Below are 24,855 nucleotides of genomic sequence, written 5' to 3' on the forward strand. Positions count from 1 at the left end.
AACAAAGCATGAACTTCAAAAACAGAAAGAAACATGGAGCATAGAAATGATTTTATTTAGTGGGAGTTTGGATAAGAGATGTGAGAACGACCTCAAAATTCTCTGCCTATGTGTGCAACCAACTGCCTTAGGCAGAAAGCTTAGCTAGCGGACTTTGGCTCAATTAGAATTCAACTTGGGAAATTTCAGATCCAGCCTACTGATGATTCCTGACAAATCTCAATTTATTCATGGTGCACATTTAAAATGTAACAGTAGGGGCTTCCCTGGTGGCACAGTGGTTGGGAATCCGCCTGCCAATGCAGGGGACACGGGTTCGAGCCCTGCTCCGGGAGGATCCCACATGCCGCGGAGCAGCTAAGCCCGTGCGCCACAACTACTGAGCCTGTGCTCTAGAGCCGGCGAGCCACAACTACTGAAGCCCGTGCACCTAGGGCTCGTGCTCTGCAACAAGAGAAGCCACTGCAATGAGAAGCCCGCACACCACAACAAAGACCCAACACAGCCAAAAATAAACTAAATAAATAAATTTATAAAAAAATAAAAATAAATAAAATTAGATGTAACAGTAATCTTGCTGCATTTGGAGCTTTAAAAGTGAAAATTCACAACTGAGGTTTTTAAAGGAAGTGCCTACAAAGAGTTTGCTGTTTATTTCAACTCTTTCATAAAACGCAGTTGAAAATACAGGCTTCCCTGGAAGCACAGTGGTTAAGAATCCGTCTGCCAATGCAGGAGACACGGGTTCAAGCCCTGGTCCGGGAAGAACCCACATACCGTGGAGCAACTAAGCCCGTGAGCCACAACTACTGAGCCCACGTGCCACAACAGCTGAAGCCCGTGTGCCTAGAGCCCATGCTCTGCAACAAGAGAAGCCACCGCAATGAGAAGCCCGCGCACCGCAATGAAGAGTAGCCCCCGCTCGCCCCAACTAGAGAAAAGCCCACATGAGGCAACGAAGACCCAACACAGCCCAAAAATAAATAAATTAATTTATTAAAAAAAAAGAAAATACAGGAACAGAGACACGAACAGAACAAGCAGTATGTCCAGCACCATACGCGGCTATGGGATGGTCCTACCTCCTTCTCTTGGTTCAGTGATTCTCAATCACAGCTGCATATTAAAAGCATCCAGAGAACTTTTTAAAGATTAACAAACCCCAGGTTCCTCTCCCAGGAATTCTGTTCTAATTGTTCTGTGGCAGGCCTCGATGGCCATATTTTTTAACCACCTCCCTTCCCAATGTGCCTACGATGTGCAGCTAAGACCAAGAATCCCACTTCCGCTTTCTATCCTCCTCTTTCTGCCAAAGCCGTCAGAAATCATCCACGAAAACACAGACAGAGACCAACATCAGGACAAGTCAACTAACAAGTGTTGATTATCAGCACCAGCAGGACTCTAGTTTACTAAATTTTACAAAATCTGCCTATCTTCAGAGATGATCCTCCCTAGGCGGTTTAACAATAAGTTGCCCAAGATCCACATGAGAAATTTGGGCTTAAATTAACTCACAAGACCAGAGATGGACATTAAAATTAGTGGGCAAAAGTGTGAGGAGAAAGAGGATTTGCATAGTTTGAAAGTATTTATTCACTACAAAGTGACAAGTAGGAACTCTCCAGGGGAAAGACCTGGTAGACCCTATCTTAACTAAATCAAGGTCAGCATCGCCAGTAATAAGCCGAACTAACATCGTAAACATATGATACGCTAAGGACACAATATCATTTCTGTGTGGTATTCTGGCCAAATTGCATAATCTCACTCCAATTGTGTGAAAATACCAGACAAACCCAATTTGAGGAACGTTGTAAAAAAATAATTGATGAGTACTCTTCAAAAGTGTCAGAAAGACCATCACAGATTGGAGGGGACTAGGAGAAATAATAACTAAATCAATTTGGGATCCTGGAACAGAAAAAAAAGGTATTTTTGGAAAAACTGGTGAAATTTGAATAAGGTCTGTAAGTTTTATTAATATTGATAGTATTATACTGATGTTAATTCCCTAGCTTTGAAAACTGTACTACAGTACGTAACATGTTAACATTTCGGGAAGCTGGATGAGTATATATAAACTACGTACTATTTTTGCGACTTTTCTGTTAAGTGTAAAATCAGTTCAAAATAAACAAGCTCTCAAGGTTGATGTTATTGTAACCTAAATTTTAGGACCTGTCATCACCCTAGATGGTTTGGGGTCTATAGTTGTACTATTTGCATTACTTTTACTTTCCTTAGTTTCCAAAATCAACACAAAATATTAATCACCAAATATAAATTCTAGAAATATCTTTAACCAAGGGAATATATGTATAATGGTTTAAAACGCAATACACAGAACTGATTCCATACAGGGAGAAGCCTAGAAATCTTTAGCCCAGACTGCTATACACTGGTGGTATGACCATAGGGGAAAGTCACTTCTATTTCCTGGGTCTGGGTAAAATCATCAGTAACTGAGAGAGTGAAACACAGGATGGTCCTGTCTATCTTCAAAATTCCACGAATCCATTATATAATCTGTTCTTAGTTTCAGCAAGATGAAAATAAAAAGTAAAAGATTACCAGCATTTAATTAAAAGTTTTGAGGGCCAAGGACATAACAGGCAATTTGGCTGGTAATAGTAAATACATGAAAAAATACACAACTTCACTAAGAAGCAGAAAAAATGTAAATTTGTTTTCAATTATCAATGTTTAATGCTAATACCCAATATTAATGAGAATAAAGCAAAATGGACACACTCATATTCTCTTAGTAGCATAAACCTGTAAAAACTTTCTGAAGGACATTTTGGTAATATGCATTAGAAGCTACCAAAATGTATTGATCTAAGTAATTCCATTTGTTGAAGTATTTCCTGAGGAAATAACCAAAGATGTACACAAATATTTAGTGGAAAGAAGGTCATTATGGATTATTTATAACATCAAAATCTAGAAACAACACACATTTCTAACAATAGAAGAAACTAATCATTAAAATGATGTGGTTAAAAAAAGATTTAATGAATTGGAAAGATGTCTGTAATAATTTAAGTGAAGGTTATAAAGTAGTATTTATTATATAATCCCATATATAGAGATATCTATGAAAAAACTGGAAAGTTATACAAAAAAATATCAAGAGTGATTATGTGAGTGAGAAGCTTATTAATAATTATTTCCTTTTTGCTTATTTATTATATCTAAATTTTCTAAATGAATCTATTACTCTGTAACAAAAAGAAGTAATAAAAATCTAAATCATGGGCTTCCCTGGTGGCGCAGTGGTTGAGAGTCCGCCTGCCGATGCAGGGGACACGGGTTCGTGCCCCTGTCTGGGAAGATCCCACATGCCGCAGAGCGGCTGGGCCCGTGAGCCATGGCCGCTGAGCCTGCGCGTCCGGAGCCTGTGCTCCGCAACGGGAGAGGCCACAACAGTGAGAGGCCCGCGTACTGCAAAAAAAATAAATTAATTAAAAAAATAAAAATCTAAATCATGTTTTCAGGCTCAATGAATTAAGAAGATTTTCATGATATAAATAAGTGAAAACAACAGGATAGAAAATTATATAGGCAATATGGCACCACTTTTGTTGGAAGAAAGGAAGGAAAGAAGGGATGAAAGATGAAAGGGAGGGAGAAAAGGAAGGAGAAAAAAAATCCCAGAAATTTAACATGGAGTTTAGCTCTAGATGGTAAAACTGACTTTTTTATACTTTCCTAAGTTTTCAAAGTATTTTTATAATGAACATGTATTGCATATAAGAAGAAAGGCTATTTCAGAAAATGTTACTATTGCCACTTTGTTGGGAATTTAGGGTAAATCATCCCCTAATTACTAGCAAAAATCCTTAGCTACATCAGTAAACTGATATTTCCCAGTTTACATAGTGGTGCCCGGCAGGGCGGGGGAATATGAGTATCTTTATGAGGGTTAATTGCTTTTGTTTCCAAATAAAACTAAATTTGGTCCTAAAAAGATATTTGGTGACGTTAATAAATATATTCATATCTCCCTGTTTTGAAATCACGATGCTGTCCCTGTGTTTTAGGACTAAAGAATGGACAAGGGCTGAACAGAAGTTAAATAACATCTAGCTTTAATGTTGTATGAGTTTCATCCTTTACACGGGGAGGACAAGTGGTCACAAGGTCCCTAATACCTTCTATGGGTGTGGACCAAGAGGGAGGCCTTGGCACCCCCTGTAGGCTAGGGGACCTCCCCGGGGTAAGAGATCTACAGCCTGGCAACAACGCCCCAGCTGGCTCTGCTCCCAGAAAAGCTCAAGCCCCTCCCTGGGAGGATGGTGTGGTTCCACTACCACCTCACGGCAGCTGCATCACTAGAGAGCAGGCTGGTTCACGGATCCCAAAACCCCAGGATGTCGGGAGGAGCCAAAGGGGCCTGTGACTAAAGTCTGGAAGCTTCCCAAGGCACACTGCTGTCTACCTGCATTCAACGTCTGAATGGAAATGCTTCATTTAAATCACACAAAAAATTACCTTTTCTTTCAAAGCTTTCCTCTCTGACAAAGCAAACGAGAGCCAGGAACTTGGTCACCTCTTTTAAATAAAGAACTGTTGTATTATTCAGCTTTATAATGGCTGTTGATTCCTTGTCATAAGGGGTTCCTGCTCCATCTTCTTTGAGACTAAATGGGGACAGAAACCAAAACATATTTGACAATTGAGAAAGAACTTCAGTTTGTAACCCAGAGACGGAGACCAGCTTTCACAAAGAGAATGATAATCATAATGACAGGGAGTTTACACTTACAGTGCCTTTCGGCTAAAGGTCTCAGAAACCCCCAATCACAAGAATGTACACAGCGTATGACAGTCACTTTCCTACTGACACACTGAGTGTGGTGTGTCAGCTGGGCAACTCTCCAGGCACCTGAGGAACACAGGTGAGGGATGGAGGTTAGTTCTTCTCCCCTCTGTAGCCCACAAGGGCTTCCAGTTTTCTCTCGTGACAGAATAACCAGGCTGCCCAAAGCACAGCCTGATGAAAGACCAAGAAGGGGTGAAGAACTGATCCAAAATAAAGCAGCCTGAAGAGAAACGGCAGCAAAATGCTGGGCTAGATCCAGCAAAAAAACTGCTATGAAACATAGAATTGGGACCTTTGGTAAAATTTGAAAATGGACTCTATATTAGATAAGAGTAATGCAGATATGTTAAATAAGTTTAATTTGAAAGTTAAAACTGTGATCCTACAAGAAAACATCCTTGTTATAGGACATGATTCCTATAGAATCATGTTACAAATTCCTCCCAATTAGTTCAGCAAAAACAAACACGTTCAGTCATCCCTCACTATGGGGGCGGGGGGAGGGGCTTGGTTCCAGGATTTCCCCCAGCAGATACCAAAATCTGCAGATGCTCAAGTCTCTTATATAAAACGACACAGTATGGGCTTCCCTGGTGGCGCAGTGGTTGAGAGTCCGCCTGCTGATGCAGGGGACACAGGTTTGTGCCCCGGTCCGGGAAGATCCCACATGCCGCGGAGCGGCTAGGCCCGTGAGCCATGGCCAGAGCCTGTGCTCCGCAACGGGAGAGGCCACAACAGTGAGAGGCCCGCGTCTCGCAAAAAAACAAAAAAGACACAGTATTCGCATATAACCTACACACATCCTTCCATATACTTCTTTTTTTTTAACATCTTTATTGGAGTATAATTGCTACAATGGTGTGTTAGTTTCTGCTTTACAACAAAGTGAATCAGCTACACATATACACCCATATCTCCTCCCTCTTGCATCTCCCTCCCACCCTCCCTATCCCACCCCTCTAGGTGGTCACAAAGCACAGAGCTAATCTCCCTGTGCTATGCGGCTGCTTCCCACTAGCTATCTATTTTACACTTGGTAGTGTATATAAGTCCATGCCACTCTCTCACTTCGTCCCAGCTTACCCTTCCCCCTCCCCGGGTCCTCAAGTCCATTCTCTACGTCTGCGTCTTTATTCCTGTCTTGCCCCTAGGTTCTTCAGAACCTTTTTTTTTTTTTTTTAGATTCCATATATATGTGTTAGCATACGATATTTATTTTTCTCTTTCTGACTTACTTCACTCTGTATGACAGTCTCTAGGTCCATCCACCTCACTACAAATAACTCAATTTCGTTTCTTTTTATAGCTGGCTAATATTCCATTGTATATATGTGCCACATCTTCTTTATCCATTCATCTGTCAATGCACATTTAGGTTGCTTCCATGTCCTGGCTATTCTAAGTAGAGCTGCAATGAACATTGTGGTACGTGACTCTTTTTAAATTATGGTTTTCCCAGGGTATATGCCCAGTAGTGGGATTGCTGGGTCATATGGTAGTTCTATCTTTAGTTTTTTAAGGAACCTCCATACTCTTCTCCATAGTGGCTGTATCAATTTACATTCCCACCAACAGTGCTAGAGGATTCCCTTTTCTCCACACCCTCTCCAGCATTTATTGTTCGTAGATTTTTTGATGATGGCCATTCTGACAGGTGTGAAGTGATACCTCATTGTAATTTTGATTTGCATTTCTCTAGTGATGAGTGATGTTGAGCATCCTTTCATGTGTTTGCTGGCAATCTGTATATCTTCTTTGGAGAGATGTCTATTTAGGTCTTCTGCCCATTTTTGGATTGGGTTGTTTCTTTTTTTGATATTGAGCTGCATGAGCTGCTTGTAAATTTTGGAGATTAAGTCTTTGTCAGTTGCTTCATTTGCAAATATTTTCTCCCATTCTGAGGGTTGTCTTTTGGTCTTGTTTATGGTTTCCTTTGCTGTGCAAAAGCTTTGAAGTTTCATTAGGTGCCATTTGTTTATTCTTGTTTTTATTTCCATTTCTCTAGGAGGTGGGTCAAAAAGGATCCTGCTGTGATTTATGTCATAGAGTGTTCTGCCTATGTTTTCCCCTAAGAGTTTAATAGTGTCTGGTCTTACATTTAGGTCTTTAATCCATTTTGAGTTTATTTTTGTGTATGGTGTTAGGGAGCGTTCTAATTTCATTCTTTTACATGTAGCTGTCCAGTTTCCCCAGCACCACTTATTGAAGAGGCTGTCTTTTCTCCATTGTATATTCTTGCATCCTTTGTCAAAAATAAAATGACCATATGTGTGTGGGTTTATCTCTGGGCTTTCTATCCTGTCCCATTAATCTCTATTTCTGTTTTTGTGCCAGTACCATACTGTCTTGGTTACTGTAGCTTTGTAGTATAGTCTGAAGTCTGGAAGCCTGATTCCTCCAGCTCTGTTTTTCTTTCTCAAGATTGCTTTGGCTATTCGGGGTCTTTTGTGTTTCCATACAAATCGTGAAATTTCTTGTTCTAGTTCTGTGAAAAATGCCATTGGTGGTTTAATAGGGATTGCATGGAATCTGTAGATTGCTTTGGGTAGTACAGTCATTTTCACAATGTTGATTCTTCCAATCCAAGAACATGGTATATCTCTCCATCTGTTTGTATCATCTTTAATTTCTTTCATCAGTGTCTTATAGTTTTATGCATACAGGTCTTTTGTCTCCTTAGGTAGGTTTATTCCTAGATATTTTATTCTTTTTGTTGCAATGGTAAATGGGAGTGTTTCCTTAATTTCTCTTTCAGATTTTTCACCATTAGTGTATAGGAATGCCAGAGATTTCTGTGCATTAATTTTGTATTCTGAAACTTTACCAAATTCATTGATTAGCTCTAGTAGTTTTCCGGTAGCATCTTTAGGATTCACTATGTATAGTATCATGTCATCTGAAAACAGTGACAGCTTTACTTCTTCTTTTCCAATTTGGATTCCTTTTATTTTTTTTTCTTCTCTGATTACTGCGGCTAAAACTTCCAAAACTATGTTGAATAATAGTGAGAGTGGGCAACCTTGTCTTGTTCCTGATCTTAGAGGAAATAGTTTCAGTTTTTCACCATTGAGAACGATGTTGGCTGTGGGTTTGTCATATATGGCCTTTATTATGTTGAGTAAGTTCCCTCTATGCCTACTTTCTGGAGGGTTTTTATCATAAATGGGTGTTGAATTTTGTTGAAAGCTTTTTCTGCATCTATTGAGATGATCATATGTTTTTTTCTCCTTCAATTTGTTAATATGGTTTATCACATTGATTGATTTGCGTATATTGAAGAATCCTTGCTTTCCTGGGATAAACCCCACTTGATCATGATGTACGATCCTTTTAATGTGCTGTTGGATTCTGTTTGCTAGTATTTTGTTGAGGATTTTTGCATCTATGTTCATCAGTGATATTAGCCTGTAGTTTTCTTTCTTTGTGACATATTTGTCTGGTTTTGGTATCAGGGTTATGGTGGCCTCGTAGAATGAGTTTGGGAGTGTTCCTCCCTGTGCTATATTTTGGAAGAGTTTGAGAAGGATAGGTGTTAGCTCTTCTCTAAATGTTTGATAGAGTTCGCCTGTGAAGCCATCTGGTCCTGGGCTTTTGTTTGTTGGAAGATTTTTAATCACAGTCTCAATTTCAGTGCTTGTGATTGGTCTCTTTATATTTTCTATTTCTTCTTGGTTCAGTCTCAGAAGGTTGTGCTTTTCTAAGAATTTGTCCATTTCTTCCAGGTTGTCCATTTTATTGGCATATAGGTGCTTGTAGTAATCTCTCATGATCCTTTGTATTTCTGCAGTGTCAGTTGTTATTTCTCCTTTTTCATTTCTAATTCTATTGATTTGAGTCTTCTCCCTTTTTCTTCTTGATGAGTCTGGCTAATGGTTTATTTATCTTCTCAAAGAACCAGCTTTTAGTTTTATTGATCTTTGCTATCGTTTCCTTCATTTCTTTTTCATTATTTCTTATCTGATCTTTGATTTCTTTCCTTCTGCTAACATTGGGGGCTTTTTTTCTCATTTTCTAATTGCTTTAGGTGTAAGGTTAGGTTGTTTATTTGAGATGTTCCGTGTTTCTTGAGGTAGGATTGTATTGCTATAAACTTCCCTCTTAAAGCTCCTTTTGCTGCATCCCATAGGTTTTGGGTTGTCGTGTTTTCATTGTCATTTGTTTCTAGGTATTTTTTGATTTCCTCTTTGATTTCTTCAGTGATCTCTTGGTTATTAAGTAGTGTATTGTTTAACCTCCATGTGTTTGTATTTTTTACAGATTTTTTCCTGTAACTGATATCTATTCTCACAGCATTGTGGTTGGAAGAGATATGTGATACAGTTTCAATTTTCTTAAATTTACCAAGGCTTGATTTGTGACCCAAGATATGATCTATCCTGGGGAATGTTCCATAAGCACTTGAGAAGAAAGTGTATTCTGTTGTTCTTGGATAGAATGTCCTATAAATATCAATTAATTCCCTCCCATACACTTTTAAGTATCCTTAGATTATACAATGTAAATGCTATGTAAATAGTTGCCAGCATGCGGCCAATTCAAGTTTTGCTTTTTGGCATTTTCTGGGTTTTTTTTTTCTGAATATTTTCAATCCGCTGGTTGGTTGAATCTGCGGATATGGAACCCACATGGAGGGTCAGCTGTATTAGAAAAAGAAAGAAAGAGCAAATATGGCAAACTGATAAAAATTGGTGAATCCCAGTGAAGGGTACATAGGAGTTCACTGTACTATTCTTGCACATTTTCCATAGATTGGAAATTTTTTCAAAATAAAAAGTTAAATAAATAAATTGGTCTATTTACGAAAAGGTGTGGCCTGCAAACACAAATGACTTGGGTTTGAATCCCAGCTCTCTTATTTATCGCATAAGTTTGGGCAAATTGAGTAACTTCTTTGAGCCTCAATTTCCTCAACTGTACATGAACAATAATTACCTCAAAGTTTCCTAATGCAATGAAATAATACATATATAGTGCTAAGCATAGTGCTGAGAGCATATAAAATGCACAATACATGCTAACTGCTATTATCATTATTAATATGGCCTTAATGATCAAAATTGAGCCCTCTGAAGCCACTGATGTAACCAGTTATGTATCCTTTCTTTATAGGCAAAGGAGCACGTCCTGTACCTTTTCCCTTATCTGAAACTGTGTATACGTTTTCAGAATCCCAGCTGAGATTCTTGAGCAGACCAGGTCACCTGCTTCTAAGGTCTCCAATTACAGGGCTGCCTGCTTCCCGGGCTGTGGCATGCATCCCCGGCCACCCCCTGCAGGCCACATGGGCTGGCTCATGGCTGCTCCAGCAAACAGTCTCAAGAAACCCCAGAACTCACGCCCCATTTGTGACCCATACCCAGACCGGTTCTTACTGAACCGGGCGGGCTCCCAGGAACACTGCACTCGGCAACAGAAAAGCAATCTACCAGCAAGGCCCTGCTCCCTCCTCCGCCCAACCCCTCCCTCCCCGTGTTTGTTTTAGGTGGATAAAAGTAACTCTGATTAACATCATTTATATGAACAACTTACCACTTATGTCTAATTACCATATAGCAAAATAATGATTATGCATATCATTAAACATGTGTCAGATTAATTGTGTTGTTCATTGTATTTGATCACGACAGCCATCTAGACTGTAATCAGGGTAGTTTCAGCTTCCATGACTATTTCAAGGTCATCCACTTAGAGTTTCAAAACAAGAGAATACTGCAGGGCAGCGATCGTGGAAAATAAGGTCTATTTCTAAAGCCAGTGGCAGTGTTTAGTAAGAATAACAATAATTAATAATAATTATAATGGCAGCTACATTTATCCAGGGTCCACCAGGGGAAGCCTAATGATATTGCATCCTCACTACAGTCCTGTGAGGTAAGAATCACTTTCCCTGTTTCGTAAGGGAAGGGACTGTGGGTGTTCATGTGTGTATAACAGTTAACAGAAAGAGTCTAAACTGAATGGAAGAGAGAAATGGTAAGACTGAGGCTCGCCCAGAAGTTGGCAGAGGAGGCTGTGTAAAGCGAGTCACAGCCAGTGAGTAAAGAGGAAGATGAAGGACAGCTTTATCTCATCGATGGGTGTGTGAGGCTGTGAGATTCAATATGAATACAAGGCAGCAACAATGCATTGCCTTAATAAGATAGACATACAAGGTCACACCCACTCACTCTGTAAAACACCCTGAATTCAGCAAATTCACAATTATGTGGAATTATTTCTATGTCTGGTAACAGAATCAATTTTCCCCATGCCTGTTTATTTTATATTATTTTAAATGTACAAGAAGTTCTGTTTTCTAAGAATATAAGATAATAATAATAAGCAGGTAATGTTGTTTGCTTACTTTAATAATTCTCTGCTATCCACCATAGAAGACAATCAAAACTATATTGAAAAAACAGCAGTTATTTCATGTAAAGAAGAAAATAATAGAACTGTGGTAAACATGAGATATTTATGTAGAATCCAAGGATCCTAGTGGTCTCCCTCAAGTAAATACATTATGGTATGACAACAGATTTTTCAGTAGAGGAAGAACGTATCAGACTTGAGCTCAAATACAATACTAATTCTGTCCCTTATTGACAGTGTGAGCAGGGGTTAGAAACTTAACCACTCTGGACCTCAGTGCCCCATCTATAAGATGGTGATAGTAATTCCTGCCTCGAGGAATAGTGGAGAATTCAATGATAATAATGTGGGCAATGAAATTATTAGCATAATGCCAGGCATTTACTCAATAATGTTTTGTTATTATTATTACATACGAAATGGTGTATTTATAGATCTCAGTCATTTCAAACAAAAGTATTAAGATCAAATAAGCAAATGCAAAATTCTCAAAGGTTATGAAAGAAAAGTATGGCTCAATTGTAGCCTTTCAGAATGTTCTACTTACCCATAAATACAAGAAATGTCGATAACCACGTCGATCATGTCACAGCAGAGCTCATAGGTTTGCATATCCACGGGGGTACTATCAGTTGCAATGTAAATCTTACTGACCACATCAAACAGAAACGCCTTTTCAATTCCAGAATTCTGAAACAGAAAAGGAGATGCGGCCTTAAAGGGACAGCTGATTGCAGAGCATGTCATGGTTACGTAAAATGATATGCCATCCTCAGTCTCAAATATGAACCAGCAAAAATTTAGGTTGTTCCATTTTATTACAATTTAAACCTCATTGTCATAAGCTTCTTTATAATGGATTTGCACAAGAAATGAAAACTGGAATTATCACGAATTATTTACTTTAGGTAAACAAATTAAGTAGTGTTTCCTGACTCTTAGAAATGTACGTGCAGTTAGGAAAAAGGCCAAGTAAAAACAAAAGCATTTTAAAAACTTTAAATTTAAAAATAGATTTAAAAAATCTAGACAAACAAACTCAAAATTGTGCAGTGAGAATCAATGTGAATACAACCAAAGGACTGCCTTAATTCTATTTTGTGAAGTTTGACTTGACGTGGTGGTTTTTAGGACTCAGCCAGACAGCACATCATTCACAGTGTTAAACGTATTTTTAAAAATTCAACAGTATATATCTTATAGCCAAAACCAACTTTTATGCTCCCAAACTCTGGTAGGATTCCATTAACACTGAATTGCCTACAACTTGAATAAACATTCCGATTATACAAGTGAAGTACAGGAATCGTTTTGGCAGTTAAATTTTAAAGGCCCTAAAACAGTACATAGGCACAATCTTCAAAAATATTTCAGTGAACTTGAAGTGCTGTAAGAGCAAGTAGAAATAAGATCATTTTCACTCTTGCAATGTTATTCTTAAATTCCGCAAATGACTCTAACAGGACAGTATTATTTACTTACTGAGATAAAGATGTTTAGCAAATTCTCCAGGGTGGGGAGTTGTGGAATCAGCTTCTGAACCACTTTGCTAAAAGCTTCAAATATTGAATGATCATATATGCTTGTCAGATAAAAGCTGAAAGATGAAACAATATTTCATCACTTTTTACCTTTGACTGAGGAATAGACTGTTCAGGCTATGTCGTAACACCAGAATCATGCCTTCTGTATTTACTACACACACATTCTAGCCCCTTTCAGAATTCAAAACAACCTCAGTAAAAAAATGAACATGTCTTAACAAGACATTCCTGCCCAACTCCCCAAAGCAAGAACTGTGCCCATTCTGATCTGCTGACTGGCTGGACTATAGGAGGCTTAAAAATGCAGCCCACGTGCTTGCTTCGGCAGCACATATACTAAAAATGCAGCCGTATATGCCTATATCAGCATCCTTACATTCTGCAAGAGAATCCACACCAGATCATCTTTATACACACCTCTCATGTTAATAACAGTTATGTTATTGATACTGAAGCATCTAATCTTTCCATTTTTCCAATTTGCAAAATGAATGATGCATATACATACTACCCCACAAAAATTAGAGAAATGGCTTTCCTCTGTGAATATTTCTATTTGAATGATTTTCAGAGTATTCCTTTACTTATGATTATAGATACTATCTGTAACAGTAAACTTCAGCATCGATTAACTTCCTGGATGCAGTTCATGGGTTTTCTCCTATGTGTTTTTCATAGGGGGGAAAGAACCTTAGCTTTGACCTTTGGTCCAAAAAATTGTTCTAAAACCCCACCGCTTTTCCCAAAGATTAGAGTTGGCACATGCAAAGCTTGCTTTTCCCAAATACTACCCCAATGTCTACAGCACAAAACAGGGTACACAGGGCTCCGTGACTCTAAATGACAGTCCGGGCCAAGCCACTCCTGATGGCTCTGGACCCCAATGATCCCTGATGGGTTTCTGTTCTCACCTGAGGTGAATTTTTTCTAATCCAGCATCTGCAAGGTCATCATTTGCCCTCTGGTGAATATCTCTCTGGGTTTCAATTTTGTGGTCATCTGACAGACCATCCACTTTGTGAATAAACACCTCGAAGTTGATGTCGGTGTTCACTTTGTAGGCCCTGGTCACCGTGAGGTGGAGCCTGGCCAGGGCCTCCATGTAATCGTCCTGGGAACAAAGCACACTCCTGTCAGGGAGGCTGCTTTGCTTCCCTTCCACATACAGTCTTCCCTCCCAGCTTTACTGAGGTATGACTGACAAAGATTGCATGTATTAAGGTGACGACTTAATGTTTTGGTACCACTGTGTACCCATCTGTACCCATTGTGAAAGGATCCCCCCAGTCAAGCTAATGAACCAATCCATCACCTTACAGGTACCATTTTTTCTCTTCCACGTACACTGTTAATCTTACTATCCCCTCCCAAAATATTTTGCAAATGCCCAAATAAAAGCTGTTTCATAGAATTCAAGACTGAAAACTTAAGTTTTGTTAACAAAGAAATGAAAAAGAAAGGCCAGAAAAATACAGTTATGATTTAGCTTGATGACAGTCACAAAGGTCAGAGTTGCAGTTTTATGTATTGAAAATGACCACACACCATCCAGGACCTTCCCTGGAATACTGTCCCTCCAGGATTCTGATTCTCTTGGTGAAATGTAATGAACAAGCAGGGATGAAAACATGATAGGGATCACTGGGAAGATGGGGAAGGAGCCAGGAGGAAAAAATTTAAGAACCACTGATCTAGAGCAGAGGTCAGCAAACCATAGCCCTGGGGCCAAACTGGGCCCACCTATTGTTTGTAAGTAAAGTTTTATTGGACCACAGTCACACTCATTTGTTTACACACTGTCTATGGCTGCTTTGAGGGTACAGTGGCAGAGCTGAATGGTTTTCCTCTGTGGGAACTCCTCAGAGACAGCACAGCCTGCAAAGCCTAAAATTACCATCTGGCCCTTTTCAGAAAAAGTCTGCTGACCCCTGGTCTAGAGTTATTGCCCCAAATAACACAACACTATTTTTTTCTCCTTCCTACAGATAATACCTATGTAATAATGTAATGAATGCCTGTGTATGCATCTCTCTGTTTAAGAAATCAAACATTAGACACTGAAGCCTTGTATGTTTCTCCCCATCCTCCCAGCCCATCCCATCACTCTACCCACACCCTCCAGAGGTAACCACTATCCTGACTTCTGCCTGTATCATCACTTATGTCTTTATACATGACTGCATACATATGTATCACTGAACAACATACAGAATTCACTTACATTGTTTAAAACTTTACAGAAATATCAACTTGCATGTGGATTACAGTTTGCCTTCTCCACTCACATTATGTCAGTGAGAGTCACCTTTGTTGAAGCACACACTCTAGTGCATGATTCCTGTTAACAGCTCTATAAAATTCCATCATATGGATGGTCTAAAATTTATCACTCCCTTGCCAGCTGATGAACATTCAGAATGTTTCCAGTTATGTGCTAGTTCAGATGATGACGATAATGTGCACGATCTCGCACATGTGATCACGCACACATCTCTGTGCCTGTTTGCAAGTTTCTTAGGGCTTACCCTGAAAGGAGGCTTGTTGGCTCATAGGAATGAGCACCTTGAACTTGACTAGATAATGTGTAAGAGCCCCTGATGCTCCAGACTCTCAACAACACCCAGTGTTGTCAGGTCTCTTCATTATTGCCAACTTGAAGGGTGTGAATAGGTCTTGTTTTTCCAGCAAAAAAAGGAAAGGGGGGAATTGCCTGGCGGTCCAGTGGTTAGGACCCTGGGGGCGCTTTCACTGCCATGGGGGCGCTTTCACTGCCATGGGCCCGGGTTCAATCCCTGGGGGGGAACTAAGATCCTGAAGAAAGGGATCTTCAGGACAGAATTTAAAGGACTTTTCACCGCCCCCTGCCAATTCTGACTCCAAACCTGGACAAATACAGAAAAGCCAATAAAACAGGGGATGTTTTTAGGCATTCTTGTATTCCCCAAATTAAATTAATAAAAATGTATCCCTAGTTTTTAGATAAATCAAAATATTAAAGATACTAATAGGAAACTATGAAGAGAGACAAAGATCAAGCGGAGTCCTCATCCTTTGTACTCTTAAAGAGTTGTTTAAAATGAAAAACAAATACTGGACACTGGGATAGCAGATTAAGCATCTTGGAAAAATTCTAGATTAATAATTTGCAGCACTTTTTTAATACCTTACAATATCTCAAATAAAAACTAAAGTCCACATACTGTACAATTCCACATACAGAAATTCTAGAAAAGGCAAACTAGTCTATAGAGAAAAGAAGCACATATCAGCAGTTGCCTGGGGCTGGGGTCTTGGGGGCCGTCTGAGAAAGGACACAAAGAAGATTTCACGGTGGCGGAAACATTCTGTATCTTGATCGTGAGGTGGTTAGAGGCGTATTTGTCAAACTTGTTGAACTGTGTATTTAAAATGAGTGCAATTTATTGCATGTAAATTACACTTCAAAAAATGTTATTCCTTATGTCTTTAACTGAAGAGAGGAGTTCAGGGCACATGTCTGTGAGAACACTAGCCAAAGTCAAGAGTGTTATCACAGTCTCAAAAGAGTAGAAATCACTCCTCTAACCTCCCAGCCAAGCATATAAAATGGTCTGATTACCAACAAACTGATGAAGTGGTACAGATCTATAAGGGCCAAAAATTACATGAAAAGAAACAAAAGACTTGATTTATTAGAGCAGAGGGATTGTGAATGATTTTTTTTCTACTGTGTTTGTTATTATATTCTACAAGGAAAAATACGCTGCCTGGTTTCTATTCCAAAATTAGATCTAGGAATTAGAGGCAGGTCACAATCACCAACGTGGGTCAAGCCGACACTCTAGTTTGGATCCCAGGCACATGTGAAATGGCTCCCGGGGGCCGAGGGTGGCCCTGGAGATGAGGTCCTTTCTGTGGGCCGTGCCAGGGGGCTGGCAGTGTCACACGGGGAGCTCACGGGAAATTACTCTTGATGCTTTCATTCTCTTTTATTTTACAACATTCTGTGAGGACACACTTTCTCCTTGGTGATATATTTATCTGGCAATCCTGTGATTGTGAGGAATTGGCAAGCAAAAAATAAAAAAATATGAGGTGTCAGATGAACGTAGCACTGCTTAGAAATGAAGGCAGTGACATTCAAGAGTTGCCGAGACACTTCCCTCAAGTTGGGTTTTGTTTAGTGCTTGCAGTCGCATCAAGTAAAGATTCCCCCAAATGTGATTGTTATCGCTGCTTCCGGTAGAAAAGCCTATTAGGCAAACACTGGAAACGGCTTATCTAACGATTCCTTATTTTTAGTAAATGACAACTCTCAACAATGTTTTTTTCTACCTTTTAAAAAGTGTCATTTAAAAAGATGTATTTCTCATTCTTATACCTTTGTCCGCCCTACGGCCAAAACAAAACCCAACAAACCGAGAAACAAACTAAAACAAAGAACACATTTACCAATCACAATCGAAGGTCCACTTTTCAAGCTCAGGTAAAATTAAAACCAAATTACAGTTCCAATTTAAAAATAGGCTAAATAAATAAATAAATAATAAAAATAGGCAAGTGGGAGGGGGAGGGATAAATTAGGAGTTTGGGATTAACACATACACACTTCTATGTATAAAATAGATGACCAACGAGGACCTACTGTATAGCACAAGGAACTACACTCAGTATTTGGTAATAACCTATAAGGGAAAAGAATCCGAAAAAGAATATAAATATCGATATTGTAAATCAACTATACTTCAATAAAACAAACCAACCATAAAAAGGGGATCACTTTGAAGCAATAAAATTACCCCAAACAATGAAAAATAAACAGGCAAGTATGCCTATTTTAGCCATATTACAAACACCTGAGACAGAGGTGCACTGGAAATTCAAATTCCATAAATGTAAATTGCTATGTATGCACAATATTGTATTGAAGGAAGTACTTCCTAAGCCATTGTCTTTAAGTGATGAGTCAGGGTTGGAATCTACTTACCCACGGGTAGGGCTACTACAGCTCCACAAGTTCACCATGCAGTCGCTTGGAACTAAAAGGCTGAGTTGAAAATTTCATTTTTATATTAAACAGCCACCTCGTTCCGTGAATGAATTTATGATACTCTCAGGCATGAGTAGTCTTGTCCAAGAATGGTTTTCTAAGAGTGGGCTCAGAACCATTATTACTAAGGGTCTTCACAGCCCTTCCTCCCTAACACCACTGGGCTCCTGAAGGGCTGGGAGTGCTTGGCCCTACCTGTCTGATTGTAGGTCCACAGTTGCAGGGAAACGTTGAGACCTGAGCTTAGAGTTGGCTTAGGGCATTCCTGCAGGACTTGTTGCCTTTTATTCCCCCACAGCTACAAAAGAGAGCCCTCAGGAGGGCCTTCGGGCTGGGCCACCCATTGGGGACACTTTCTAAGAGTCCCTGCACATGGAGAGTTTGAAGAACGTCAATGTCAATGTCCCAGTCCTGCTACCTGTGCTCTTTGCTAAGACGACCTGCCGGAGATGCATCTGTGGTCCTGCTGCTTCCCTTCCCCTCCTCCCCTTAAACCACCAGCTCTGCCCATACTTCACAGGAGAAAGGCCCAGGGTCTTAAAAACCCAGGGTGCGGAAGAGACCATTCAGAAGGCTGGTCTGAATACCAATAAAGTGAGCAATGCCTGGGTGATAAGGTTCTTCACCAGTCAAGGGGCTCCCAATTCTTTGCTTTCAGCAAAGTTAAAGGAGGACACAATCAGGATGTCTACTGATAAACTATGAAAAAATAATTTTTTTGTGATAGAAAATTGGGTAATTTAGGGGATATAACTTAGAAGGAGTTAAACAATTGAGCGAATGCTAGAACAAAACTCACCCCATACCCACCTTATGTGAACAAGGTTTCTCAGTACTTACAGCTATACAAACAAAAAAAGAATTGATGCCAAATCCTGTCTTAGTCAAGCACAGATACATGAATTAAGTGGAAAAAAATATATATGTATCTCAAATTTTACATTTTATATTTAGTTACCTATAAAATACATACTAGTCATGCTGCTGTAATTGTGTACTAGTAGTAATTACAATAATGATTCAGAAGAAAAATGTTCACACTTAGAACTTTATCTTCAAAGGAAATAGTAAACATTTTGAAATGTAGATATATATGTATTTTTGTTATAGAGAACTTGTGATCTTTTATAGATGTCTGCCAAGAGTACCAGAGGGGGGGCGACACATCGTTGGTGTCACTGGCCTGCACGGTGGTCCCCCCTGCCCCCCGTCTGTGAGGTTTCCTCTAGGGTTTGCTGAGAGCACACAGTTCCCGAACATCGCATGTTGGTCAGGGCTGCATGAAGGGAGCCTTTTCCCCTTTGCAAAGCCTGAGAGCCCCAACTGAGAAATGCCAGTCAGGTAAAAAGTCCTATTCCTGACTCTAAAAACCAAACCAAAATGATTGCAAAGGAACTTGTTTGCAAGAAGGGGCTGCCTGGGGCAGGGGGCTACAGTCCCACCATACCCCGAGACTGAGCCTTACCTGGGAGTCTATGACAAATATCAGTGCTCCTGTCCCCCGGAAGATCATCTCATAGTCAAAGGTAGGGTCAAAAAAGTCAATCTGCCCTGGGAAGTCCCAAATCTGAAAATTAACAAAGGAGCTGTTGGAAACGTCTTCCCGGCAGATCTTGTTCGTACTTTCCAAGAACAGGGTTTCGTTGGGAGACATTTTATGAAAGACAACTTTCTGGATGGATGACTTGCCACTCCTTCTCAGGCCCATGAGCAGGATCCTCGGCTTCACCTCCGTGCTGAAGGGGTCGCTAAAGTCCAGAACTGGAGAAACCACAAAACAAGAATGAGGGTGAGATGCTGTCACAGCGGTTAATGAGATGAGTTTCACTTCCGCCTCAGATGAGATTTATGATCCACAGACAATGCTACGTTTCCAGATACAGAGAGCACTAACTCCATCACCCTGCTCATGGAGGGGCCAGCTTTTAGAAAGTGCAAAACCCTGAAAAATGCTGTATCACCACCTCTCACACAATTTCAGAGGGCCAGAAAACCTGGGATATTCCCCATCACGAGCAGGGACTCTGGAGTGTGAAGTGCAGAGGTTTCCTGGAGCAGACTATGGGGGGAGAGAATCCAGTCTTAGCATTCCAGAGCAAGGTCCTTCTTTGCCCAGATCATCAGTCTCTGCACTAAAGAGATGCTTGTTTGAGTTACGCCTCAAAGAAACAATTTTGGACTTCATCAAAATTTAAAACTTTTGTGCTTCAAAGGACACTTATCAAAAAAGTGAAGACAACCCAAAGAATGGGAGAAAACATTTGCAAATAATATACGTGATAACGGTCTAGCATCCAGAATATATAAAGAACTCTTACAATTCAACAATAAAAAGATAAGCCAATAAAAAATGTGTAAAGGATTTAAATAGACATTTCTCCAAAGATACACAAATGGCCAATAACCACATGAAAAGATGCTTGGCATCATTAGTCCATAAGGAAATGCATATGAAAACCACAATGAGATGCCACTTCATACCCACTAGGATGGCTAAAATAAAAAAGACAGACAATAACAAGTGTCAGTGAGGATGTAGAGAAATGGGAACCCTCTTAAACTGTTGGTGATAATGTAAAATGGTGTGCTTTGAAAACAGTTTGGCAGGTCCTCAAAAGGTTGAACATTTGAGTCACCACATGACCCAGCAATTCTATTCCTAGGAATAAAGAAATAACATATGTCCAAGCAAAAACTTGTACATGAATGTTCACAGCAGCACAATTCATAATAGCCAAAAAGTAGATACAGGCCAATGGCCATCAACTGATAAATGGATTAACAAAATGTTGTATATTCATATAATGGAATATTATTCAGCCATTGAAAAGGAATGAAGTACTGATTCATGCCACAACATGGATGAACATCAAAAATGTTATGCTAAATGAAAGCAGACAGACACAAAAGGTCACATATTGTTTGATTCCATTTACATGAAATGTTCACAATAGACAAGTTCATAAAGACAGAAAGTACTTAGTGGCTGCCAGGGGCTAGAGGGAGGGGGAAATTGGAAGTGACTCTTAATGGGTATGTGTTTTCTTTGGGGTGATAAAAATGTTCTGGAATTAAGGCTTCATGACTGACCCAAAAATATAAGTAAAGAAAAATAAAAGACCCAGTATGAAACTTGGAAAAAGATCAAGAAAAGAAACCAACATTTTAAGAAAAAAGGCAGCATATAGGAAAATAAATATACGTATATTATTTTTCTACATTCCTTTTTTGTTTCCTTCTGAGCTACACCTCGTTATGTCTTTCTCAGACCCTGGTCCTGATCTAAGCATAATCCAATACAGACTGGAAAGTAATCCTTTATTTCCCTATTGCAACTAAGAATTTTTCCTGAAGTTCTACAATTATCTAAAACACAGGTTACTACCTGATAGAATCTTAGGAAATTTCATTTACTATATATAATATTTTGATGTTTCACTTTGCAATAGGTGCAGGGAAATACATAAATTTCAGGTAAAGCAGTAAATGAATAAAGAAAAAGTAAGTAGCTGTAGATGTACACAGACACTATTCCACTCTAAGCAATATTTTACCCCCATCCTACCCACACACACTTCCCCATTCAGCTTAACCCAATTCAACAAATTGCAGATGCTATGCCCTAGACAGAGTGATGTGGAATTAAACCACCCAAAAGATCACCAGCTTTCTTCTTCTTCATCAGGGATTATATGCTATACTTGCAGTGCTGTCATTATAAGTCAATCTTAGCAAAAGCAGGACATGAACTGAAAAAGAAAACAGGACTTCCAGTTGCAAAAATATCAGACTAAGAACATGTCACAGTCTCCCCTTCCCCTACTGAATCCCTAAGCACACTAGAAAAGGTATGAACCATAAATAAATAGATGAACAAATAAACACGGATAGCTGAGCTTGAGACCAAAGAGAGAACTCAACATTGACAAATGACTGAGAAATCCCTAAGAAACACAAAGATCAGATGGAAGGGGGAACCTGCAACCCTTGATTATGAATGGGAGGGTTCTGCTGGAAAAGGTAGAACTGGAAGCTCAAACAGCAAAGGACATGAAAACAACCAACAGGGTTGTTATTTGGAGAATCATAGTGAGAAGAGCCAAGCAGATAAACTCTGCACCTACATACACACTAGACTACACACTAGACTATCCTCCAAGCGGAAGCACTGAATGTAGGAATGTAGGTATGAGAGGGGGGGCAGTGCCCTAGAGGCACTGATGCCCAGAAGGAACAGGAAGCACCCACAGTACCCCCTCCAAGTACTCTGACCTTCCTCACTGCAATATGCGTGGAGTTCAAGAGGTGGAAGCAGCACCATCCTCCCTCTAGACATTTCCTCAAATGCCAAATATTTGAGGAAAGACAAGATTATAGAAGAGAATACAGACTCAACAAACGGAAGAATGTATACCTGAAGAAGCAGAGTTATACAGGAGTCAGAGTAAACTTTCAGGTATAATTAAAATACTCAGAGATCAGAGAAAATATGGCATTCATGAAACAAGAATAGACAGTTTCAGAATAAGAGCAGTTATGAAAAAGGGCCTTATGGATCTTAGAAATAAAAACACAACTGTTGGGCGGGAAGGATATATGGATTGAAAAGCAGAATAAACACAGATGATAAAATAAATTTTATCATCAATATGAAAATAAATAAATTTATTTTTTTAAAAAAGGATGCACTCCTGGAAGAAAATACACTCAAATATAGTGGAATGCAACAAGCAATAGAAGACAAATTTTACTGAAACCTATTGAATTGAAATAAGTATTGATTTTATTTATTTATTTATTTTTGCTGCATTGGGTCTTCGTTGCTGCATGCAGGCTTTCTCTAGTTGCAGCGAGCAGGGGCTACTCTTCATTGTGGTGTGTGGACTTCTCATTGCAGTGGCTTCTCTTGTTGTGAAGCACAGGCTCTAGGCGTGTGGGCTTCAGCAGTTGTGGCACACGGGCTCAGTAGTTGTGGCTCACGGGCTCTAGAGCACAGGCTCAGTAGTTGTGGTGCACAGGCTTAGCTGCTCCGCAGCATGCGGAATCTTCCCAGACCAGGGATCAAACCCATGTCCCCTGTATTGGCAGGTGGATTCTTAACCACTGAGCCACCCAGCAAGTCCCTGATTTTAAATTTTTGAATAAAAATCAGAAACTAAAATTCCAGACAATGTAGACATGGGAGACTGGTGAGGGAGAGGTAGGCAAAAGGTAAGTAAGAGAATGCTACGGTCCTTGTTAGAAAAGCCCAGGTATGTATCAATTTTTTAAAATATAAGGATAAGTATCTCAAACTAGTAGAAAACATAAAATAAGTGTACCACATTTAATTGTGTACAACTACAAAAATATTTAAGTGCATAAAAATGTCTTTATTTCTTCCTAATTTATACTGTTGGATGTGGATGCAGACTGTAACTTCTCTTCAGCAGGGTCTGCAAGTCTCTATGTGGCATGATCATTGACACTGGTGCCCTGGAGGTTGGATCTCCTCCTCCTGGGAGAGTGGGAAGGTGATGGAGACCACTGTGGAAAGGGGAGGGAGTGTGTCTGTGTGTTTACATACACAGAGTGGCTGGGAAGTGAAATACACATACAGCTATAATATATACACACAGCTGGAGGCATGAGCCACCAAATGTAAACAGCTGGGAAATAGTGAGTCAGATCAGCAAGAGTACCATCAACTCTGTAGAGATCCCTTCCACCCATGCAGATGTATTTTGTCATATTTAACTAGCATGTACAGAAATATACTGTGTGCCAGGGACCTCGCTAGACATAGACATCTCTACAAAGTTTACCCACGCAATGAGGAGGTACAAGTCTGCTTTACACCTGAGGAACTTGGGAGAAGGAACCTGCCCAAGGATGCAGGACAGGTATGTGCTAAAGCCCTTACCCAGGGCCTTAGCCACCAATTAGCTGGCACTGTACTAAAACTGCAACAAGGACAAAAGAAGAGACCAGAAATATCAGAGTGCCTTCTGCATAAGAAGAGTAAATACTGCTAGTGAAACTCTTTTACATTAACTTATATGTAGGTGGGTGCTGGTTCCCAATATAAACGTATTTTTTATTGTGGACTCACAGCCAAAAATGTTTGTAGGCCACTGCTGTTGAATAGGGGAGGTTTCTTACATCAGAAAAGCCTACTGGCAAAAATCTTCCTTCTAATTCTCTCTCACTCTCTCAAATATCTCTACTTCTGAAACTCCGTGGGGTTTCTCAGAGGATCTCCTTCCACTGGAGGAGTGGTAGCAAGGAGCTTCTATCAGAAAAGGAAACACCCCAGCCTCCGAACCTCCTGCAGAGGGCTGCCTCATCCCACCCCGCCATGACATTTCCCTGAGTATCACTGCGCTTGCTCAAGCTTGATAAGAACCACCTGAGAAAAATGAAAGCGTTAAAGAGGATGAAGGATGAGAGCTGCTTTGAAAGGGGCAATAAAAGGGCTAGTACTTTTTTTTTAAAGGCAAATCATAAAGGAACTACAGGAGAATCTGGGACTAGACATGGGATCCCAAAGAGGGCTCTTTAAAAGTGTCCGCAGGGGTTTGGAGGAAGTTGCCAGAGAGAGGTGAAATTTACAAGAGGGCAGTTTGTTCCTGTTTCATAAAGGTTCCCTGAACGTCTGCCAAGTGTTCGTTCTGTTCGACAGGGCTGCGCCAGAGGCTGCAGACACAAAGAAAAGCTTCATTCCTTAGCGATTAGGGGGGAAAACAGACAAGAGGAACTGACAACTACAATGCACTGCTATCTAGGTGTTATGGGTTCAGCGAGAAGGTTCCCGGGAGAAATAGCATCTGAGTCTTAAAGGAGAGGAGGCATAAAAGAGATGAATGAGGGAAAGGTCGTGCCAGGAAGAGATGTGGCCTTCCTGGAGTTTAGGGAACATAGTTTAAAGACAAGAAAAGCCTGCACACTCTCCAGCAGCTTCCCACAGCATTTTGAATAAAATCCAAATACCTTCTTAGCCCAAAAGGCCCTAAGTGGGCTACCCTCTCATCCCATGCCTGGTTCACCCTCCCCACCACTTCCCTACCCTGCAGCAACACTAGCCTTCTGCCTCCTCACCTTAGGGCCTCAACTCGCTTCTCCCT

At 40.0% G+C, this 24,855-nt stretch overlaps 1 protein-coding gene across 1 annotated transcript in view; it reads right to left on the reverse strand.

Moving 5' to 3' along the window:
* RRAGD (Ras related GTP binding D) overlaps positions 1 to 24,855 on the reverse strand; it is a 40,862-nt gene that overhangs the window by 7,314 nt on the left and 8,693 nt on the right. Inside the window, exons 2-6 of the mRNA XM_022552624.2 lie at positions 19,218 to 19,513; positions 13,635 to 13,834; positions 12,662 to 12,776; positions 11,727 to 11,869; positions 4,498 to 4,646 (exon numbers count right to left, since the gene is read on the reverse strand). Coding sequence (XP_022408332.1) covers positions 4,498 to 4,646; positions 11,727 to 11,869; positions 12,662 to 12,776; positions 13,635 to 13,834; positions 19,218 to 19,513 — 903 coding nt within the window. The remainder of the gene's footprint in view (positions 1 to 4,497; positions 4,647 to 11,726; positions 11,870 to 12,661; positions 12,777 to 13,634; positions 13,835 to 19,217; positions 19,514 to 24,855) is intronic.

The sequence above is a fragment of the Delphinapterus leucas genome, chromosome 12 (assembly GCF_059928025.1).
Source record: "Delphinapterus leucas isolate spDelLeu-1000000601 "Yukka" chromosome 12, BTC_Dleu_Yukka2, whole genome shotgun sequence".
Lineage (NCBI taxonomy): Eukaryota > Metazoa > Chordata > Mammalia > Artiodactyla > Monodontidae > Delphinapterus > Delphinapterus leucas.